The 21,441-nt window shown below is 40.8% G+C and overlaps 1 protein-coding gene and 1 non-coding gene across 2 annotated transcripts in view; both read right to left on the bottom strand.

Annotated features, from left to right (window-relative positions):
• Window positions 1–12,753, bottom strand: part of dclk2a (doublecortin-like kinase 2a) — a 38,081-nt gene extending 25,328 nt beyond the window's left edge. The window contains exons 1-2 of the mRNA XM_070916697.1: window positions 12,348–12,753; window positions 7,155–7,492 (exon numbers count right to left, since the gene is read on the bottom strand). Of these exons, the coding sequence (XP_070772798.1) occupies window positions 7,155–7,492; window positions 12,348–12,753 (744 nt within the window). The remainder of the gene's footprint in view (window positions 1–7,154; window positions 7,493–12,347) is intronic.
• Window positions 12,754–15,774: 3,021 nt separating this feature from the next.
• trnak-cuu (transfer RNA lysine (anticodon CUU)) lies at window positions 15,775–15,847 on the bottom strand. The gene has a single exon. It is a non-coding gene; the product is annotated as a tRNA-Lys (tRNA).
• Window positions 15,848–21,441: the final 5,594 nt, after the last annotated feature.

Here is a 21,441-nt window from a genome sequence, read left to right as displayed (position 1 = left end):
ACTGTATATCTTGCAACTACTGCAAAGACGTAAACAAAGAATTACATCTGAGCAGACTGTCCAATTATCAGTGCTGAGTTCCATTTCCTCTCCAATTCCTGAGCTTGCTCTGTGTACTGAAAGGGCCTTTAAAGATTTCAGAGAGACGGGCATTTCAGCCCTTACAGCTCAGCAGTCTAAATGGTCCAGGTCTGTTTCCAGCCCCTGGTTAATGGGCAGACTGACTGTCATCCTGATAACATCACTGAGTGAAAAGGATTGTGAAAGGCAAATGTATTTCAGGATTTTTTTGGCAGATGTTTTTGGAGGGAGAAAAACAACGTTCATCTCATCTAAACCTCAATCCAGTTTAGAGCAGAGACCTGTGGTATACATCTATATGCTGCTTCTGAAAAAAAAAACAATACACAATGAACCAATGCACAAGAAGTACGCTCCTGCTATCTCTGTAATAAATACATGAAATTGATGACTAAATTCAGTCTGACGAGCTCTTATTCAACGACAGGTTGAGTGCTGACCAAAAAAACACAGACTTTGTCTTCAAGGTCTTTAATGGCATTGATTTGCAGGATCAAGTGGCACATAGAAGACAGCAGGGATATTGTTTGCTAAAGCTAGAACAAGCAAAACACACTCTTATACTGTATGTTTATGCAGACCTGTTAGACCTGACAGCTGTGACATGTAAACTGAATCTACTAAATGTTTGTTCAGGAGGCTACATGAAGGATAGTTGATGTGTATGAAATGTACACTAAGAAAGGGCCAGAAGATCTTTGAGGACTAAGTAAGTTATTTTTTTTTTTTTATTATTATTATTTTTTTTTTTTAAATTGTAGTCATTAACATGCTTTAATTTACAACAACTGAGACGAATTAAAGTTAAATAAACTAAAGTTGGGCTTCTAAGATTGGGAACTATTAATTACAATTTAATGAGGATCAATACGTTCTGAATCAATACTTTTCTTTTTCCACCTAAAAGCATTTCATGTGTAATGGGACAGTTTTGCATTCAAGATCACAAATAATGTTTTGCCCTCTTCCTTTGTGAATGTCAGATCAAATGTAATAATCGATTATTCACTCACACCACCTACTGAATATTTAGCCATGGAAAAATTAGATTTCCACTTATCGCTATCCCCCACATTGGTCACTAATGTTTTAATAGCAGTGCCACTCACTGACCGTCTTGCCTCACTAATATGTGTCAGGGTCTGGCTACAGGGTCAGAGTCAGCATGAGAAGGCTGCAGAGAGAAAGGCAGAGAGAAACCAGGTAGGATCCAGGTTTTCCAAATGGCAAAGAAAGGTCACTAAATGATCAATGATTTGTCCTCGATTTATCGGTTCATAGACTTTCTCTTGATGGAGCACACAGTGGATTTGGAAATGAGACATGTGTGAACCTAATGCTGCCTCTCAGGAACAGACCAGATCTAATACAGTAGTCAACGTTGCATCCTTTCTGTCCCTGACTATCAAATCTTTAGTGTCCAAAAACACATTTCCTAAACTTAAAGATCATGTAATTGAAGGCTGAATGTAAAATAGATTTTGTGAGGTGAACAGAAGTGGTTGTCAGCTGCTCCGCTCAGTGGGATAAATAGTCGGGGTGGTGAGGAGTGGGGCAGAGGGAGGTAGAGGAAAACAGCCACTGGGGGGAAATAAGCCCTCGCCCTCTCTCTCTGTGGTGAGCACCGTCTTATTCTGCCCTCCCCGCCTTCTGTCCTCTGTCAACGCATTTCTGTGTCAACTACTCGGTGCTGATAGCAGTCTTGGTGTGACAAGGTGTTGCCAGGTCGGCTGCAGCCTGTGTGTTCAGTACTCGCACAAGCTAATCTGCTGTTGTGGAGGAACACACCGTCAGGAGTGCTTGTCGGTTGGTCAGATAGTCAGTCAAATAGACTGTCACCTCTGTAACTTTCCAAAACTGACAATCTGACATTCACACCCTCCTCACATCTGTGCAAAGTTGAGAAAAGAGCCAGGGTTTGAACTTCTCTCTCTTCAATTCAATACCTACACTTGCTCCTTCTGTTTTATTACATGGACCTTCTCCTCTTTGTCACTATTTCTATGGTTCCCTTGAATGTTTTCTAAATGATTTCTACATAAAAAAAGACAACTTAGCAAGTACTGAACTGCTAACTGTTCCCCAAATTAACGAATGCATTGACTGAACAATGAAAAATAGGGAAATCTTATTTTCCGCCTGCCCAGTCAGCTTTGAGATGTAAAACAGGGTTTTCTCTAAAAAGCAGCAGCTGATTCTGCTGGCCCTGATAACCAAGATCTACAATTAACATTCAGTCTGAAGAGCAGCTTTGAATCGAGAAAGGAGAGTGGACAGAGATGTATTTTGTAACACACACACACACACACACACACACACACACACACACACACACACACACACACACACACACACACACACACACACACACACACACACACACACACACACACACACACACACACACACACACACACCTGACAGCTGCACTTTAGCCCTCCCTTCCAGCTTGTATGTCTAATTATCCGGTGGTGGCCAGGGCCCTAGTGGGGGGCGTCTGAGTGCATGTGTGTGACACTGTGTGTGTGTGTGTGTGTGTGTGTGTGCGTGTGTGTGTGCGCGCGCATCAGCGGGTGGGGGCTGCAGCGCCTGCAGACCGGGTGGCTGGGACCTGTGATTTCATTTTGGAGGAGCAGATGGCAGGATGCTGCTGGAAGGCATTTTGAGTGTGTGTGTGTGTGTGTGTGGGGGGGGGGGGTTATGGGTATATGAGTGACTGAGTGAAGAGCCTTATGTTTTCGGAGTGAAAAGTAAAGCTTTTTATAGAATATATGGAGCTTGGTTCAAACTGGAATGTTAACATTTGATGCTAATTTAAGGAGCTGGACACTATTTTTCACAATACAACAGGTTACAAGTGACCTATATTCCTTTACTTTTCATCAGGAGTCAAGACAGTTTTACAGGTGGGGAGGAGACACAACTCTATGTTTGAAAATTTGTGTTGATTTGGACATATATTGTGTATTTCTTTATATAGAGATTTATAAACCTGACTTACCTAATATTATGCATTTCTGACATTTGTAATTGCCCAGAACCTCAGTCACCAGTTTATCAGTCTACCCTTGATATAAATGGGATGGACAAAACATTTGAAACACCTTTCAGTAGAACAGCACCACAAACTACAGCCTCTAAAATTACTGAACATTTAAATCAGCACCTCCCTAAAAACAGTTTCAACAGGTAGGATTTATTGCAGGGCTGTTGAATTAAACTGCATTAGTTTTAGCTAGGTGTACCTAATAAACTGGCAACTGAATGTACAAACATTTTTAATGATGGAGGGATCAGACATCAAAGCCAGCCCCTCTCGATAATAGACATGTGACAACGAGGAGTTGCTGGACAGCATATCTTTTTTCACTTTTGATGGAGACTCTCCCTCACCTCCAGTCTAGTGTACGTTATGCTAATTGAACTCTGGACCTGCTGAAAGTGATATCGATCTTCTGGTCTGACTGACCCAAAACGTCAGTGTTCTTTAAATAGGAACTGACATTACGAAATTACCCCCTTCACTACAGCCACGGTACTCATTCACACAAATACTGTTCCATTCAATGTGTAAGGAAGGACGCACATTTACAGGTTGAAGTTGTCGCTGTCCAGTGAAACCCATGTAATTTTCAAATTTGGTGATTTAAAATTTGTTTTTGATCATGGGTTGATAACATTCCCATAAATGTCAAGGTAAACAAACCATTTAAATACCCATTGGATTAGCATAAAAATGCGTTGTAACAAAGGTGAAACAGCTCATGAAAAGTGGATGTTCTGGAGATACATGATTTTCACAGGATAGTGATGATGTGGAAAACAGCCTTTAGTTTGTCGAGCCACCAGTAAGGCACCACTCAGGATGTGAAAAGAGGCTTATCAGAGCAGAGAGGCTCCATGACAGAGGGCTTCAAGCAGAGGAGGGCAGAGGACAAGAGAAAGTTAAAAGATTAAAGCTAAAGCTTTTCCATTCAATTATCCTAGTAGTCAGTAGGAATAAAGATTATGCTGTCAGATACAACCATTTATTTTGCACTGGGAATTAGCTTCAGCTCATGTTAAATAAAGCACAAACTGACTTCTATCATCGTGGACAGGATATTGTCAGGTGTCCAGCTATGGTCTCAGGATCGGGTTGCAGCCTTAAATGGGTTAAACCTCTGAATTAGACTCTTAATTCAATTCTGAAACAGTCCTGTTGAAGCCAAGAGAGAGAGTCCAAAGCAAACAGTCCTTTTTTAAAGTAGTGGATCAGACATTATGGCTTGCTGTCTTTGCTATGTCTGGCTGCTGCAGCTATAGGGTTGTTGCACTGGCAGATAGGACTGAAACGCCCCATTTTGTTAGGTGATCACCAACAGATGCTGAAGAGAATATCCTCACTTATGATGAAGTGAGGCTTAATGCTTCAGATGTGATACATCCAAAACAATGCTTCCATTGTCTTACTTCCTAAGTACACAGAAACAACTGGAGTGCTTGTTAACAGCCCAAAGAGGCTTCTTCTGACATGACTCCTATGCTTACAATGATGCACCATATGAGCATGTGTCTCTTGTGTTCTCTTTATTGATTTAATGGAAATTGACCACATCAGCTTTGCTGACAATGGTTTCTTAGCAGATAACTGCTTCACACAAACCTCTGAGACTGATTATTAAAAGGGGGACTGTTGGATTTTATCCAAAATACATTTCTGTAGAGGACTTTTGGTGACACCATGTAGGACACATTGTGACACAGCCCAGCTAAATAAGAAACTAGTTGCTCCACTGGGGGAAGGAATCATCGATCAAAGGAAGACTGCTGTGACTAATGACTGATGTGTTTATCAATAAAAACTCTGTGGTGAATATCTAAGGAAGCTAAATGAAACACTTGTCAGCATGACGGATGTAATGCGTCATCTGTAATGTATAATCCCAAAAGATTATGTAGTACATGTACCTAAATCTTGACTAAAAACAACTGATTTATGATTTAAAATACAAATAGCTACAAAAAGAAATCACGACTTTTCTACATCCACAATGGCGTTTAATAAGTTTCACAACCCGCACACATTAAATCCAGACACATGCACGCGATACGAGCGCATAGAACAGTATCCGTGAGTGGAAAAGCATCCTCACAAGGGAGCAACATGTTAATTAAACACCCTGATCCACTCTTACTAATTCCTTGTACCATAAATGTTGGTGTTATGTTGGTGGTTGACTTGGCTGGCATCCATCTTCAATCCAATAACAGAATGTTTGTCTAAAAGCACAACAGGCCTGATTTTTTTTAAATGAGTTGCACCTGCTGATGCATTTACAATCGCACTGTAGGCAAAGCTACATAAGTGGGTAATGATAATTAATGTTGTGATTTGATGATTTCTACAGTTATCCCGACCACACGGCATATCATCTATTTATTAAGTATAGCTTGAATAATAATATTGTTTGCAGATATACCCTCAACCAGAATGAGGGTGTGGATGGAAAAAAAGCTCCACTGAAAGACACTCCATCACGATAGATCTGAAGCTGGAAAAAAAAAAAAAAAAGAAAGTACAACCTTTAACAAACTGCCACTTGTCTTGCAGACAGCTGCCTGGCTGAATAAAAGGGTTAAAGGAAGGGTGCCTAGTCTGTTTGAAGTGAGAAGAGGCTGGCATCTTATTAGACAATCAGTCAAATTGTCAACTCTCAACATAGGTAAAAACTGGATAGCTAGGAAGACATGGTGGGCATCACAAATGTATCACAAGCACCAAAGTTACTGTATTTAAATATACCCCATGAAGTCTAATGCAACATTTCTCGTGAGTGTGAAATGCCTAGAAAGAACAGCTGGTCTGCATGGCTGATCTACTTGGAATCTACTAAGAGATGGAAATAGAGACACATCAAGGCTTTATGTCACAGATATGAGACTGAATTAATCACAGTGGAGAATCTAGCAGGACAGAAACATTAAGGTGGGCAGCTGTGGACGATACATTTATTGGGCAATATTTTATTTTAAGCTAAGATAAGATAATGTAAATAAATAAGATGATATGCCGCATACTATTATATAATTCGAACACATCATTAGAAACTGTGCTGCTGGATAGTGCTGGCAGAGCACACTGTCAGAGGTGATCACAATTCTCATGAGTCACTTGTCTGGACTGTCCAGCCTAGAAAGATTCCCGTCAGCTCACAGGAAGCAAACATCAGCTGGTTTGGCAGTCAGACTTGGGATTCTCAGTTTAAACATTTGAAAACAGGAGAGTAAAGTCTCGCAATTACAGCTGTGTATTATTTTGACTTTAGCTTTGAACTTAGTACAGTCTTTTTTTCTTTTTCTTTTGTTTTTACTTCACCACTTTCCACATTTGAAGTTAAATCATTCTGTGAGATGAGAGTTAAAACAACATAATTAATAATAACTATCTAAGACCTCTCCCAGATGAGACAACGCTATATAAATCTTTTTGATTAGGGGTCCCATGTGTTCAAGCTCACCTCATCTCATAACACCAGGGACCCTCAATGAGATTTTCAGATGGAAACATTACTATATATGTGTCCCAGATGGATAGGATTATAGCAAAAACGGTCTCTCATGGCTTAATAGGGGTGTATGAGGTAGGGAGGAAACTATACTGATGGATATGGCAAAAGGCCTGAACTCTTAAGTGTATTCATTAGTGCCTTGTTGAAATAATTGTGGCGTGTAATTATGTATGGATGATTAAACGGGGTGTAATTACCTAGACTGCTGACACAGCTGAAGCCTATAAATCACAGCGGTTTTTGGAGATAAAACCTTTGGCTAAAAAGCTCAGCCTCGCAGTTCCATCTGGTTTTCATATGCACATCAATCCAACCTCATCTCACTGGAAACAATACAGTTAACTCCCTCCAACTGTCATGTTATGTAATTTTAGTCAATGAGTTCATGGATATTGGCAAGAACAAGAGTACCTTGTTTAACTGAGTTTTCCGGTTCTGCATGAGTTTTCTTGGTGATTACCGGGGCGGCAATAACCATCCAGTCCATTAAACTAAATCAAACATGCATCATAACAGACTCACCTGCTTGCCCTCCAACGTGTACAGTCTCCTCACAGCTCCAGAGTCCAACTTGATTGCATCTGTGATGTCAGTGAGCACCTGCTCGAGGGAGTGTGCCGTCTTCTTATTGAGCAGTATCCGTACTGCCTTGCGGGGTTTGACGCCGCTGCGGATGACAGTGACTAGCTTGGGTTTGATGAACTCCTTGGACTCACGCTGCAGCTCACTCTTCAGCGGGATGAGAGAGGACAGGGAGCGCGATGTGCCGGCCCTGCTGCCCAGTGACCAGTTAGGGTTGACGTTCTTTGTGTACTCCACGCGTCGGAAGGATTCGTTTGAGGCACACACATAACTCTCACCTGGAGAAAGATACAAGTTGGTAGAATTGACAAGTCAAAATATTGACCTCTTGCAAACCATATCCACATTTGAGAAATTCTAAAAAAATATGAAACATGCAGTACATCAGAAACCATAAAATACTGTGTCCACATGGCATGAAGCAGAACAGTTGAACAACAAAGAGTTAACTGAGTCTATTCCTCAGCTGAAACAAAAACGCACATTGAGAGGCCGGACCAGTGTAACACTGTCCTCTCTCCCTTTCAGCTGCTGAGCTGCTGCATTGGCCTTCCTCCAAAGCAAAGCATTTTGTTTTATCTACCAGCATTCCATTCGAACAGTTAACACGCAAATGTTTCCCCTTAAGAACAAAGTCATGTGACACGTACAGGGGCTTGGCCGGTAAATGAAAACCACAGCAAGAATGTCTGGTGATTGTTTTGAAGGCTGAGGGTGTTGAATGAGAAAGTCAGTGCTGAGTAAGAAAGAGAATGTGACTCTCTTTTCATGCTACATTCATAACAAAAGTATTTAAGTGTCTCATAGATGCACATTATTTACTTTACATACTGTAAATTCTGTCTTCAGTCTTTCAGTGACGATATTTACAGGGCTAGAAGAAAAAGATCTTTCAGTATCTTTTGGTAAATAGTTAATTTTACTGATTAAGAAATCCATCAAATCCATTCTATTGGATTTTAGTTATCTGATGTGTGTCACGACAAACTCATCGGGCTGCAGTGTAAGAAGGCCATATGAGACCGTGCGTCCCACGATACCTGGTTTTATTAAGCCTGCAATTAACCAAAGGCTAATTAAAAGGCTAGGCCACAGCTGGGGGGACTGAGCTATGGCTGAAAACTGAAAACAAACTATAACTGGGGCTGTCATTCATCTGGGGGACAATGGCAGAATACTGAAATGCCCTCAGATGGTGACTAGTGACAAGTCTATTCCCTGAGGTGCAGGGATCTCAGGTGCTACCTCCCTCAGTGATGTGAGGGGAGCCCCAGCCACCCGCCACTGCCTGCTGTCCTCATGTGGACGACAGATGAGGTCAACCTTAACAGAGCTGTTTAACCAGTCCAGCAGCGTTTACTGCAGTGGTCGCACAGCTGTCACCAATCCAAAACCCAAGCAATGGCAGTAAACAGGAAACATAAAATAGTGTTTAGTAGAATATTGAGTAATATAAGACTTATCATCGCGAAAACAATGAAGTGACCCCATGACATTATTCTCAGCAGGAATGGTCTTCTGCTTTGCTGACATAATATTCACAGCAAGAAATTGGACCAGTATGGCCAGCACACTATTGGTTTCTCTGGGTAGACATACAGTACCATTAAGCCACAGCCTATGGTGGTCATTTGAAATGTGTGATTGTCTTAATCTGTTGCTAAAAGTGTCAATGTCCTGTTAGTGATCACAGAGTGACTACAAAATGTATAGGCCTCGTACTACCAGGACACAGAGGAGCATGGAGCCTGGAGCCATACCCCATAAGCCACAACAAATTAGGCATTTAAAAATATTCATGAATGAGTGGCTCCTAAAACTGCAAATCTGTTAATAAAAGACAATTGAAATCAAAATGGTTCAAAACTGAAATTCTCCAGGCACCTGAATGGAACATTTAAATAAAAACTACTACTCAGCCTATGAAGACAGTTGTTTAACGTCTTCTGTGGCTCTTGAGGGAGCTGAGATGTCATCAGGGTTATCTTGGCATAGACTTGGAAACTAAAAATGTATAACAGAAAGCCTGCATGACAAAGTGGGGGCATGGAGTTGGAAAGATGTGGGCATTTACATAAAAGTATATGCTAATGGTTGCATTATGGGTTTTTGGAGCTTGACCCATACTAGGGACTTATCTAGGGATATATTGGCCTTTATTGCTTCAAATGTGACTTTTCTCCTATGAGTCCCCAAACTTAATGAAAGTGCAGTTCTACTGTAAATAATTAAATGGCGGGCACTACATTGGAAAAGGTTGTGTTGTTTATTTCTTTTTTTTCCTCCAGATTAACTAAGAAGTTTGCCCTTTTTAGAATGAATCCATATTTTTAACATGGAAGAAGAAACTTAATGAGCAGTGAAATCCCAGAACGGGTGGGTTTCCTCAGTCCTAAGTTGATATTCTTGAATCGGGGTTCATTTTCAGACAGCCAGCAGTCCTTTCACATTGTTGCCAAGTACGCTATGAATTCAACAAAGTAATAACATACACAACATTTCTGATGTTGTTATGCCCACTTTCAACTTAATATCACCAGTTGGTGCTAATAAACCCCTTGGCTTGCACACTCGCTATTGTACCGACTAGAATTCCTATGTCAGCATGTTATGTACCCCCACATATCCACATAGTAAACTACAAAGCTCTTCCTAAACCCAGTTCAGTATCTGCTACCTCTCTGTGTAGTTTTCCACAAGCACAGCAGTTCAATAGGGTTTTTCCGATGGGCCCGGGTCCCCTTTAGCTTTTAAAAAGGCTCTCTGTGCTTTTGTAGCTTCTACCTGAATCTCTGTGGTTTGGAGTTGAGTTTCACTCTTGTGTTCCTGTTTGTGCTTTTCTGTATCAGCATCATCTTACTGTTTACTTGTCCTTTCGTCATATTGGAGCTGTGTTAAGTTACTGTTGCTGCAAACTGAACCTTACATTAAAGGTTTCCGCCGGCACTTGTTTGTCAACAAGTTAGCGGAGCTTCATTAGTGGTGCTATTCTTTAAATAGGTTTGGGGTTAATAAAAACAGGTTTAATCAACCAGATGTGGGCATATTATGCACTACTGGTCAGTTGACCTGAAAGTGCTGCAGGTGACAGGCTCTTACTGAGGTTTGTGATCAGCACACCTCCAACACGTCATCAAGGTAAACGACTTTGCTGTTCTGTTCAGTGGAGCAACACTCCCACCGTGCCAGCGCAGCCGTTCACGGCAGGGCTCGGCAGGACTACCTCCCCTACTGTGGAAAAACCCTACAAGGTGACTGGTTGGTTCAGTAATCCCATCCAGCCACAAGGGCCACACATGTGAATTGTGCTTATTGGGTTACCACACAAAAGAGCCCCAGCGGGCATCAATCAATGGAGGCAGACTGCTGAGCTGTACAGTAATGTTCCCTCTCTCTTTCCATTAGATGGGCAAGTAAACAAGGACAAGACACTGGTGTTCGGCCCACCTGCAGTGCAGCTCACGTCTGAGTTTACCCAAATCACAAAATCCTAATCAAAACCTGCCCACAGTGAGGTCTGTGAAGTATCCAAAGCATCTGGGAAAAAGGATTCTTTAGGGGATTTGGGTGAATTTACTCTTTAAAAACAAAACAATTGCAGACAAAATGAGTTGTTGAAGCATTAGTAGTACTCTGGACACAATTAATGATTATTTAATGTACGCCCCGGATCCTTATTTAGAAACAATGTCCTGTACATTTAAGCGCAGAAGTGCGGGGGCAGAGTGCTCTGTACCAGATCCAATGCACCAAAACAACTTTTGCTCAACCTGCCAAACTAGCAATGCTACAGAATTCAGATCAGGCGCTGGCCTAAATCTTCCCCGGTCACTCAGGGGATGGGGCATAGGAAATTAGTGAAGCACAGTCTAAAGTTTTAGGAGGATGTGAGATGAAAATAGAGCAGTATATGAGAATAATGACTGCAGTAAGACGTCAGTGGATCCTGAGTGTGTGTGGCAGAGCCGTGACCTCTCATGTTAAAAGAGGATTGCAGGAAGGTCACGGTGCAGACAGACTGGGCTGAACATGAAGATGAACTTATTACTGAGAGGTCACTGTCGCTGCAGGGTGAAAAACGCTGCAGGAAAGTGCATTATTTGTGTCCGCAGTGTGACACAGTGTTTTAAAATTTTTAAATAAAAAGTAAAACTTGTATGCTAATGCACCCAATGTTCTAGTTCTTTACTAAAATGACTAAACTGATCATATAGCTGTGACTGCAGGAGACATTTATTAATGGTTATTACATTTAAAGTTTATAAATTATAACTTTATCAAAATTTGAATTACATTTCCAGTACCAAAACCCATTATCTCACCCCTATATTGCAAGCAATGAGCAGATACTGGATGGGGGAGGGAAACTTCCATCTTTCAAGCCCCAGGGGTGAGATCATTTTAAAAGACTTTAACAGCCAATGGACCCCACAACAACATACACATTCATCACACTTTCCTTCCCACGCAGGATTGCACTTAGGGAGGGTACACAAGGCACTTTCAAGCCCACACAAACTCAGCTCACAAATACATACTAAAGAGGGGAGTGAAAGAGAGTCCAGCTGAGATCAATGGGCACTGATGCACATTAGCAGAAGCCTGTGCGGAACTAAAGCTGCACTGAGGAGGGGTCTGCTCGTCTGCATGCATGGCACTGGGTCAGACATGTCAGAACAGTTATGTCAATGATGCAAATGATGTGAATGATGCGAGGGAAGCTCCACATTGCATCCATTATACTGTCAAGTTCCTCAGGGATAAAGAGATAGATTTTACGTAAAGTACATCTCTGCACAAAGGAGCAGTAGCCTTTCGTCTGCCAGAGAGAACTTTCCTGATTGACAACACAGATATTAAATACAGACAGGAGACAGCATCAAGAGCCAGCCCTTAAAATGTGAATGTATTCTGAGTGACCTTTAAAACTTCTGGCATAACTTGCCTGAGGCTTTAGTAGTGTATATTTGCATGGGCCATTTACCCAATGCTCAAGGCAACCTCCAGCTTTTATAAAATCAATTGCAGGTCTGAATCAATGCACTTTATCTATCATCAGTCTAATCAAGTATTGAACCTCTGTCGTGATTTGTGGTGACAGGAGGTGGTTGTTACATCCATCATTGCCCTTACCCTCTACTAACTCATCCAGGCTGGTGATCTTCCTGCCTCCATCCACCGTGTATAACGTCCGGACTCCTTGAGGAAGGTTGACATTGTCCGACAGGGACCGTGTGAGCTCCATGAGCAGAGCGTCCAGGGACCTGAACCGGTCGTTAGACACGGCATACACCAAACCTTTAAAATATTTGTCCCCATTGCGGTAAAACCGCACTTTTCTGGCTTTTTTCTCGGACGTGAGGGACTGGAGAGTGCGTGTGCGGTAGAAACTACAGTGCGCACTGTGAGCCGGGCTGGGGACCAGACCGTTGCCTCTGGAGCCTGACTGGGACCCGGAGACCGAGTTGGCCCTGGGTGTCCGGTGCGGTTTCTCTCGCTCCTCAAAGTGTTCAAATTCAATACTTCTGCTTAGTGACATGTCGTCTGCCTCTTTATCTTCCTGTTTCAAACGAAACCCCTGAAAGAAACAAACAACTTGTATCCAGAGTGAGCTGAAGGATCGATGCGTCCGCAGCCGGAGGAAGAAGGATACACGTGTGCGTCCTTCCAGTCCACAGTGTGACTACTTGCTGCACCGGCTGCTCGTTACAAGGCTGGACGTTGACACACAGCTCCAAAAATAAGAAGCAAGTCGAAAAATAAGTCTTTAAAGTCCACAGAAACTGAATCCCGTCCTGACTGATCCGGTGAATTGATTTGTCTACCTACAAAAACACAGCAGGGGCTGGGATTATCCGGTGGAGAATGTGTCGAGTAAGGAGCAGCTGTGTTTGACAGACATCGCAGTAGACCTGCTGCCGGCTTTCAAACAACCAAGAATTTACAAAACTTAAGCGCTCCGCAGCAAACACCGCAAGCCGCCTCCTTCTCCACTCCTCATCCTCTCTCTGACTGGTCGGTCGCTCAAGCTGTCAAATCAATGGATAATGAGAGAGGGGGAAGCCCTCCCCGCCTCAGGGTCCTAATGCTCTCCATTGTTCTGCTAATACATCCAGGACCTGGAAACAATGCAGTTTACACGCATCCCGGATGACGTGTTCAAACTGTAAAACTGCCAGAGGAAATTGAACTTGGATATGATCATTTACACTTAGTGTCATTAAAACAGAATTAACACAGGTGAACTAAGTTATAGGCGATGTACAAATTAAATTTGTAAATATTTTATTTATATTTTGCATTCATATTATAGGTATATAATATGTTGTATCAGTATGATTACAAATATGTGTTCATCTGCCCTCATTATGCACATAGGTGCACAGCTATGCAGCAAGCTCAGCACACTTCCAAAGGCTGAAATGAAGAAGGTGTCCTTTGAGGGTGAATGATAGTTTGACTACAGGTGTTGTAGTTGCAGTAACAAGGAAACTAGCTAGATCCACAAAAAACACTGCACTACAAAACACCACCTAAACTACAAAGACTTTCCCTTTTCAGAGAAGTATTGAAGAGATTGTCCCACTTGGTTTCACAACCACAAAGTTTAATATTTTTTGATACATTGATATTTATGAATTACAAGTATTCTGAAGATCAATTATTTGTCAATTTATCTGTACACATTATTTATTTATTCTTTTATATCCCTTTGAGCTCGGTTCATATCTTTACAAGCCAAAGAAAATGTTATACCTTTTACCCACACACAGTATATTAATATAGTGTGCACATAGAAAGATACACACATACATAGACAGTTGTGTTTTTCTCTTAGGACATGAATACAATATGTCTGTGTAGCAGTGAATACTAAGATGGACTCTATGTCTGCCAAATAGTGAGCCTGGATTGTACAGTACAGGGAAATGCTGGTTTTACTCAATGCCTGGCGGGTTCCTGGTTTTTATATTTTGTACATACTTTTATTTCTAAATGTATGCTACTTTCTACTCTTGAATGGGAGCACCGGTACTGTATAATTTCCCCCCGGGGATCAATAAAGTATTTCTGATTCTGAAACTCACCACCATTCCCTGCCAGGCTACTTGCGTCACCACCTGGCCCGGCACAGCACGGCCCTGAGTCACACTGTCACTGCAGTTTGTCAGAAAGCAGGGCAAACATTCGTACGGGCAGACTTAGAATGAGTTAACCCACTTTTCAACTACAGTAGCCTAATTCCTGAAGTCAGTGCAACAGAAAGTCTATCTTTGTCACACTTTATAAGAACTAATTAGGGCAAAAGCCAAATCAGTAACTTTTTAACCATAAAATTTACAGGTAAAGTCATATACATATTAGAGGAGTTCACTCATAGACGGAAAACAGCATTTTGTATATCTGAACTGATCATAATTTAAAATACAAGCCTCTTTTACCTTGTTTTTTACAAAAATGACTAATGTAAACAAACATTTAACATCATCAGATTGTGTTAGTTCATTCTTTATTCTTCATTTGGATCTTAATTAGCTTCCACAAAATGTTTGCTAGTTTTTCTGGGGTCCACACAAACTGACAATAATAAAAATAAATAACAATGGAAAATCACAACAAGTCTAGCATAAAGATCAGTAAATAAGAGAAATTCGTTTCTGATCATTAAAATATATTTCAGTCAATGTAGGAGAGGGACCAGGTTGCATTCTTTACCACAGATTGTGTATTTGAGGAAGGAAATTGAGTGAATAGAAATGGAATAATGTAAGTGATCTCATCTGTCTGTTGGCCAAGGTTTTATTCATCTATTCATTCTTTTTTTTATTCAGTTTTTTATTTTTATTTGATTCAATCAAATCTATATAAAAACCACCAATGTGTTTCCACCAACATCTTAGGAATTCTTCAAATAGAAAGCCACCTGTGTTGGATGTATTGTTTGAGCAGCCTTTGCGGGAGGAAGTCACTTAGCAGAAAGCAAATAGGAGTACTCTTTCCCCGGCAGGGGGAAATCCTGTACAGAATGACAAAGCAGAAAATCCCTCAATGACAAGAATCTCCCTCTCTAACATAAAAATAACAATCAGGTTGGTGATAAGGCTCAAGCCTCCTCTGACTCTTTTTTTCTGGTACTTTTGATACGTAACTAATATAATGCAGTTTATGAGGGATTTGAAGAATAATTTTCCTCAGGCATTTGTATGAAAATCACTTAACAAAACAATCCACTCTTAAGGAAACAATGCAAAGCATGTGATCAGTTACAAAGCTCTGCTGGTTTCACATCACATGCCTTATGAATATTCTATAGCAGTGTCGTTGTTGGGGTGGAGCTGGACTCTCTGACGGTGGTGGCAGAGAGGAGGATGCTGTCCAAGCTACGGGTCACCTTGGACACTGTCTCACATCCTCTCCATAATGTACTGGTCAGGCACAAGAGCACCACAAGTAATCATTCCTGCCTGTCAAAATCAGAAATACTTTATTGATTGAAATTATACAAAGATATCGAAAGGAAAGTGACGTGATGAGTGGACAGAGTAGTCCAAAATATCATCGCCCAACGTGGGGCTCGAACCCACGACCCTGAGATTAAGAGTCTCATGCTCTACCGACTGAGCTAGCCGGGCTAGCAGTCACAGAGTTTCCGTGTGTAAGACGCTCAGAATAGACAGACTGAACGCCATATACTACCTTATTATTTATTCTTTTAAACAGTGCAATACATACATATATACATATATATATATATATATATATATATATATATATATATATATATATATATATATATATACATAAACATATACATTGTTATTGTATATATTTTTTACTTTTATTTTTCACTTAAATATTGTAAATGTGTATATTTTTTATCTTCTTATCTTATGGTTGTACATACTCTCATTTCTAAATTTATGCTACTTTCTACTCTTGAATGGGAGCACCTGCAACTGTATAGTTTACCCCCGGGGATCAATAGAGTATTTCTGATTCTGATTCTGATTCTGAGGATTGAAAGTACAATGATTTGGCTTCAGTTCTGTACATCTTGGTAAATCAGATATTATTTGTCTGTTGATATTAATCTTATATACACTATAAAACAAGTCTACATTCAGCTCGACTACCTGAATTTAGTAAGGAGGTTTTTCCGAAGTGCCAGATGGATTGTCATAACTCAGAAGCAAAGACCATCTTATGACAGAAAGTAGATAAAAGGAATCTAGAGATCTGAAAAAAAAGTCTCTAAATGCAGGCAGGCAGCATGCGTGGGTGTGTGTTATTATCATGGCAGGCACCAGGTGCCACAACCCTCACACAATTTCAGATTAATGTGTCAATAAAGATGAGGATATGGCTTTGGGGTCAAAGGTCAAGAATGAGGAAAGGCAGCAGTTGAAGAGGGGTTGGTGTTGAACAGCTCTCTGAAGTACTAACACATCCCACAGGCATCACAGCCATAACTGTAGTGAACATTTTAAACCCCTTTGTAGGTGGATGTTTAAGGATAAAATCTTACAAAAGAGAGCTATGGTCAGTACAAAACCCCAACATAAAATTATTGTCTAATTAATAAGCACTCCAATTAACATCTAAATCCATAAATGGTTGTTTTGTTTCATGAGGTGAAGGTCAAAGTGATTTGTGTCTGAACCAGTGAAGATGAAAGGGAGAAAAAATACTCCAACGCCACCTAGTGTTGATGTGGACGATGTGTAAAAAATTGCAACTGAAAGGTGAACTTTTACCTGTTGGTATCGATCATAGATGTGATTTATGAGAAATTATATAACAGTGCAGAGATACAGAGGCGATGAAAGGCCTCATCCTGGCCAATAAATAATATATAAAATAACATATAATATAATAAAAAGCCAAAATCCTGACTTACTGTAAGGAACTGCAAGGTTGCTTCCTCGTCACTATGACTGTCCAGTACAATACCCACATCACTACCCACTGCTACACTCCATCTTAGACTCACTTGTGAATGAGGCCCTGAAATACTTGAACTCCGTCACTTGGGAGAGGAACTTGCGCCCAATGCGAAACCCATGGCAGAGTATCATGGCCTCAGACTTGAAGAGTTCTCAGCTGCTTCGCATTTGGTTGAAAACTGCCCATGAAAATCACAAACAGAATTGACAAGGCATAACCTTGGGCCCCATTGAGCCCAATGCCAATGACACAGCAATTACTACAGTTATGCAAGACTGGATGGCTCATCTCAACCACCCAGGATCCCCATTCCAGCTGTACCCTGCACAAAAAACCTTCGAGGATGAAGTCAAAAGCCTTGTCCAAGTCCACAAAGCACATATAGATTGAATGGACAAACAATATTGCTCCTGGGGTATGACAGCCTCAGAGCAGCCACCTCTGCAATAGAGGCTTTGTACACGATTAACTGGGATTCCACGTCCTTAAGCATTACTGGGATGCAGGGAAAATTCCTGTGGAGGGGGGAGATGAAGATCAGACAGTTCCCAGTTCATCCTCATTCAACATATGGTTTTACTGCATTTGCCAAACAACCTTTCCCCGCTCTGTGGTCCAACTCAACACCAGGTGGTAATCATGTTGACAACTATGTTCCACTCTTCGTGCAAGTGTCCAAGACACATGGCTGCAGATCCGATAATACAACTACAAAGCTGATCATTGATTTTTGGTATTAGTTACAATTAAGAAGAGCTTTTATTTTCAGGTTCATGACAAGCACAGAGGTGCTTTAATAAAACACCAGTCATTCCTCCCAATCATCCTATCCAAGGTTTCTTCATCAAACTTGTTGCCCACGGGAGTGCTGAAGTTCCCAAGCACAACTATGGAGTCCCCAAGTAGTGCTTGGGCCTGGCTCTGGGCGGGGGTCCCGGTATGCCTAGTCCTGGCAAGGTTCTTTTTTTCCGAATACACTGTTCTTGTAGTCTGGTCCCTCACCTGGGACCAATTTGCCTTGGGAGACCCTACAAGGAGCTGTTGCCTCTGACAACACAGCTCCCAGGATCACAGGGGCATGGAAACCCCTTCACTATAATAAGGTCTCAGAGGGGTGCAGAGAAACCCACAGGACAAAAGCCAATTAGCAACATTTACAAGTACCAGGAATACAATTTAGGCAATTTTGACTCTTGTTTTACATCTGTGTAGAAGGGAAGAGACCAAATGTCTCTAAATCATATGCATGAAACGTTATTAAAACTTGAAAAATCACCGGTTTGTCTTCAAAGTGGTGTTTTAGAAAAATGTAATAGATAGATAAAGATAAATCAGTGGTTCTTCAGAGTGGGGATACAAAGCAGCCTCATTTTGAATGAAACATGAAGCACAATTTGAGGCATTTTTATTTAGAAAGGTACACAAAATTTGCCACAACCATACAGTGGAAGAAAAACAATCATCCATGACCACCATGGAGAACTTTTATGAGGATAATGATGAATCACACACTGCCACTGTAATTTCACCAAGTAAACCTCCTGCCATGGGAAAGTAAAGTGTTATCCAAAAAAGAAATGACCAGCCAAGAAATATTTCTACCTTTATTATTTACCAGATAGTTTGCCCACAGAAAAAATGCACACAGCAGGGATTCATAAGCCTGGCCATGATCAAAGACAAAGGTGTTATAAGTGCCAGACGATGTGGGCCAGCTCCAGCTTGGTTAGAAACCTTCTGAAATGAACATAGAACTCCTTCCATTAGCAAGACAAATTTCATTATAGCAGGTCAATTCAGGTTTTTACACCATCAGTGACTCTGCGGGGCCAATGTTTTCCCACTATGACCCAATTCTCTCATATTCTGTTAAAGGTAGAGTAGCCAGTATTGCTGCCAGGTCAGCTAGCTTGATGCTGTAAGTGAGCAGATGCTGCATTACCTTGTCTGGCCTGAGAAATGAAGAAGATGGGTTGGTTAGATAGTATCAATCCGCCATTCCATTTTCCATACATTGTGGTGTCAGATTGATTGTAATGTATTGACCATAATTGTCATTGTGTAGCATACAGTAGTTGTGGCAAACCCAGGCTGCTGGGGAGGAAAAAACACGACATTACATTGTGTTTATTTAGCTGATGCTTTTGTCCAAAGTGACTTGCAAAAAGTGCATTCAACCATGTGGATACAATCCAAATATTGCAAGAATGATGTACATCAATTTCATCAAATATGCAGAACTACTCCAAGTGCTACATTTAGAGACAATAAGAGGTAGAGATGTTTTGTTTTTTCAAAAACTTTATATTGGGGGGGACACTTTAGACCAGCCATGTAGTCAAACCTGCAGTGTAAAGGATTCAGAATCTGAATGAAAAAGTCCTGGGTGGCTCAGGTGACACACATTTTAATCCATCCAGTTAACTAAGCACCTGCTTAAGGCCTGGCTGACAACAGAAGACCCACATATTAGCAAATTCAAAGCTTGTCTCCCTGCTCTTGGTCATAATTGAAGTATTTGAGAAAAGTATTTAAGTTTTTGTGATGTTTTCATATTTAAACTTTGCGTGGGAATTAAACTGGATGGAACCAATATTTTATCAGGTTCATTTATGTTCTTTCTTTTAGTGACTGTAATTGTAGCTGATAGTAGTTCTGTATATTTGTAAATTTCAGAGTTGATCTTAAAATACTTAACCAAATAATTTGGGATACAAAGTGTTGTTACCTACCTTAGATACCTTGTACAGTCTGTAGGTGTGTTATATTACAGTATTATAGTAGTACTTATATATATATATATATATATATATATATATATATATATATATATAGTACCACTTTGTATGCCTGACCACTAGATGGTGCTCTTACACCTACGTTTCACTGCAGCTGCACTTCTCACTTCAAATTCACTTATTTTTCCAGCTTAAATATCCATACAACTGAAATATTTTGTTTTTATATTTCAGGTCAAACCTGTACTCAACTTGTGGTTCTTTAACCGACTTGTTAAGACTAACTTTAAAGGGATGCATCAGTATAATGAGCACCAAATCCTTCATTAGCATCAACATGCAGAGCCATACTTCTCTTATGGCGACAGAATAATATACATAGGGGAGAGAAGCAATGGGACTAGAAATAAAAATGACAGCAAAGGGGAAGAGGAAGGGATTTTTTTCTGAAGAAGAAATTAGAGTGTACAGGAGGAAGATGGTAGAGTGTGGAGAAAGGGGATATGATTCAGCGAGGCGAGGATGACATGAGGTATTTCTTGAAGAGATGAGTTTTCAGACTCCAAAAGAAAGTGGGGAATTACTGGAGAGGAAAAAATCTCTCTACCATCAGGGAAAAGACCAGGAAGGAGAACAGTCGAGTCGAGTGGAGCGATGGGCAGACTGCAGAGAAGAGAGAGCTGAATGACTGGTCAAAAAAGTAGAAGAATTAAAAAAAAAAGATACATTTATTTAAGGCAGTGAGTTTGCAATAACTCCAATATAACATCAAGGCATGTATATGTATTGCACATGTTTCTGTCTATACTCACCCACACAAAATTCTATCAAACCACCCACCTTCAAACCACCACACTGCTCTTATGTATCGCTACATCTTTTAGCCTTGACCTGACACAAATCACACCTCTCTCATTGATTCCAGTGGCAGAAAGACACATCTCTGATCAAACACATACTCTGCAAGACCTCTGCAGAGGCAAAAAAACATTTAGACATTAATAGCACTGTTAATCTGTCAGAGCCGGTACTGGTAGATTACAGCTGGAGAGGTCATCGCGTTGAACAGTCAAAACTAATTGAGGCTGACACATGTCAGAGCGAGGCATTGCTTGGGCCTGATCTCATCCAAGACGTCCTGCTCCTCCTAAGTGAAATCCCCGGCCCTGTGGCTGCATTTAACAACCAATCAAAGACATTAGTACTGTACTCATTGGCAGTGATCTGGTGCTATCATAAAAACACATATTGCTATCGGATAACAGTATTGCCCTCCATGATGGTGGAGATGGTAGTAGATGCTGTACGCGTGATACTTTGTCCTTTAACGCAGAAAAGATAAGAATAAAATGTTGGTACCACTTTCTAATAAGGGACCCTTTATACAGGATTTAGTAGTAAGTAATGAGTTTGCTAATGCTAATGCTAAATACTAATGCTATACATATCAGTTATGAGCCATTAATAAGAGCAGGGTTTGGGTTGCCAGGTTGTGAAAAATCCCATTGCCTGGGTTTTATCCTTTCTGTTTAGTAACAATGCAG

Source organism: Enoplosus armatus, chromosome 2, assembly GCF_043641665.1.
Source record: "Enoplosus armatus isolate fEnoArm2 chromosome 2, fEnoArm2.hap1, whole genome shotgun sequence".
Taxonomy (NCBI): Eukaryota; Metazoa; Chordata; class Actinopteri; order Centrarchiformes; family Enoplosidae; genus Enoplosus; species Enoplosus armatus.
This window is presented reverse-complemented; position numbering and strand designations above follow the sequence as displayed.